This window comes from Gavialis gangeticus, unplaced genomic scaffold, assembly GCF_001723915.1.
Source record: "Gavialis gangeticus isolate Ggan-Ray unplaced genomic scaffold, GavGan_comp1, whole genome shotgun sequence".
In the NCBI taxonomy this organism is placed as follows: Eukaryota; Metazoa; Chordata; order Crocodylia; family Gavialidae; genus Gavialis; species Gavialis gangeticus.
In genome coordinates this window covers 46,795,989-46,798,662 of record NW_017728998.1, presented here as the reverse complement: position 1 = coordinate 46,798,662, position 2,674 = coordinate 46,795,989, and the positions used below count along the sequence as shown (strand labels likewise).

The 2,674-nt window shown below is 42.5% G+C and overlaps 1 protein-coding gene across 1 annotated transcript in view; it reads left to right on the top strand.

The window, feature by feature from the left end:
- The window catches only part of KCTD19 (potassium channel tetramerization domain containing 19), a 57,668-nt gene that overhangs the window by 5,804 nt on the left and 49,190 nt on the right, over positions 1-2,674 (top strand). Inside the window, exon 2 of the mRNA XM_019505301.1 lies at positions 1,150-1,310. Coding sequence (XP_019360846.1) covers positions 1,150-1,310 — 161 coding nt within the window. The remainder of the gene's footprint in view (positions 1-1,149; positions 1,311-2,674) is intronic.

Genomic DNA, 2,674 nt, shown 5'->3' with positions numbered 1-2,674 from the left:
CTCCCGCCTGCCCTCCCCACCCATCGCCTAAGCAGTGAGCCCGGCTGGTCAGGGTGTGCAGTGGCACTCTCAGGGGATGCACATGCACCCCTGTGCAACCCCTATACATCGCCACTGCCCCCCACCTTCGCATTATCACCACTGCCTTCTCCACAGTTGCTGGGGGGTGAGTGGGCACAGAGGCCCACATCCTCCCCTGCCCCTGCTGCTTGGGGGCAAGGGCCAGGACCGGGGCTGGGGCCAGGACTGGGGGCAGGGCTGGCCCTGCTCCCCACCCCCCACCCCCCCATCCCAACATTTTGGGGCTGGGGCCACTTTCACCCTGCTGCTCCATGGCCCGGGCCAGGGCCAGGCCCGCTGTCCCCACCCCTACCATCGTGGTGGGGGCAATCCCGTTCCGCCACCCCACTGCCGCTCTGACCCCATTCCCCACCGCTGCCTCTTCCACAGGACAGGGTGGGGAGGGGTACCCCCCCATCCCCTCTGTCTCCGCCATCTTGGTGGTGCTCCTCCACACCGCTGCCAGCTGTCTGCAATGCTCTTGGAGTACTCAGATGGGCTGCCGAGACAGCCAATTAAAGTGTGAAAAAAGAATTATGGACAGATAGGCTAAGGCTTTTATATACATAGAATTCTATTATACTGAGGCTATTAAGCATTGCAAAAGAGGATAGGAAACTCCAGCTTGTATAATTATATTCTACTATACTGAGGCTATTAAACATATTATTGCAAAAAGTGATGCAGGCTCTTCACTATGACTGTGTTAATGAACACAAACAGTGAAAATTGGTGATGATTGAAAATTTCACCAACACTCTTTTGAATGTTAAAGGAACATTATATACACCTTTTGTTTAAATATTTTGGGTGATGCTTATTTTATTAAGCTCTAATCCTGTAGCCATAACTATATGGGGGATCTCATTTGAAAGGTCCAGTGCATTAGCTTTATTCATCAAAGTTATAGTAGGAGAATTGTTCAATGTTTTCAGTACAAAACTCTCACCAAAAGCTACAATTAAGAACCAGTAGTGGGAAAGCATTTTGATGAGTGTTCTTAATAATGGCTTTACTATTGTGAAAAAGTGAATGGGAATAATAGTCAATGACACGGTAACTTATTCTCTCTTATCTTTGGATGCATAGAAACTGGTTAGGAATTTGTCGACTCCCACTTATTGAAAGCACGTCTGAAATCCAGGAACTCTGTGCTTTCTTGGACCAAAGTGACATCACTTATGAACCAATGAAAGATGCTTTGAAAAATTATTTGAAACAAAAGACCCCTTCAGAGATCATGGAATACAGTAAGTCAGTTTTTTTCAGTGAGACATTCTATTATTTTAAAATAGGGCAAGTGAATTGCCTGATCAGAAATCACAAATCAGTAGTCTGTATGTAGTTAGAAAATGGTATAGCATGAAATTAATCACAGCTCTACTTAATGAACAAAATAGTTATTCTCATAAAACTGTCTGAAGCAGTCAGTGCCAAGTGCTGCTCAGAAACTGTATAATTTAGTACACAAGACAAAAAAGATTTAGAAGAAATGTATAACAGTTCTGCACTACAGTATGCATTATGAATAATCACATACACACAACCATTTACTTCAATTTAAGAAAATTCCTTGAATTAAAACCTTTCATACCACACATTTCCATTCAGATATTCAAAAAATTCTTAATTCCAGAAAGTGTTGGTGGATTTTCTTGCTAGAGTATATATTCTGGAAAAGTTTGTATGTTGTTGACAGCACACTAAATGACTCATGTTCAAAAGTAATCCCCCCCTCCCCCAAGAAAATTTATGAGCATGGAAAGGAATGATTCTTACTGTCTTTTTTGTTGAAATTAAAATTAATGAATTCTGAATTCTGTTATTTCTATTGCATATTGACATGAACATTGTACGTTATGATGCATAGACTGTTAGAGAAATTAACTGGAAAAAATTCTATTGTAAGACATTTTAGACACTGTCTGTATTAAGATAGCATGCTGGGCCCCAGTCATGGATCTGGCTGTATTGCCATAGGCTAGGCACTATGCAAATGCATTCAGTTTCAAGAACTGTACAATCTTTTCATATTATTGTCCACATCCATACAAATATAATTTCTAGAAGAATACGACTCCGGTATCTCTTCAGTATTGACATGTGCTTCCTTATGGACCCCAGTATGAAGGGGTTTGAGTAACTTTTTAAAATTATCATTTAATAGTTTCAGTTTTATTCCTAGCTAGTTAAACTTCCCAGAAGCCATATTATAGAACTGTACAGTATATGTATATGGTCACTAGGACTACCTCTATTGGGGATTTCAGTCTAAGCTTTTCCATCTAAATAAAAGAATTGTAAACTAGCCCCTGCGGTGGTACAGATTTCTCTAAAGGAAGTGGTAAAAGGGAGGAAGCTGACTGATGATTTCATAGATTTCATAAACATTTGGGCTGAAAGGGACCCCAGAGGAACATCGAATCCAGCCCCCTGCCCCAGGGGCAGGAAGTCAGCAGGGATCATAGGGTCCCAGCCAGGTAAGCATCCAAATGTGTCATGAAGGCGTTCAAAGTGGGTGCTTGAACCACCTCCGGCAGCAGTCTATTCCAAACTTTGGGGGCTCGGACAGTGAAGAAGTTCTTTCTTAAGTCCAGCTTGAATCGGTTGCGGC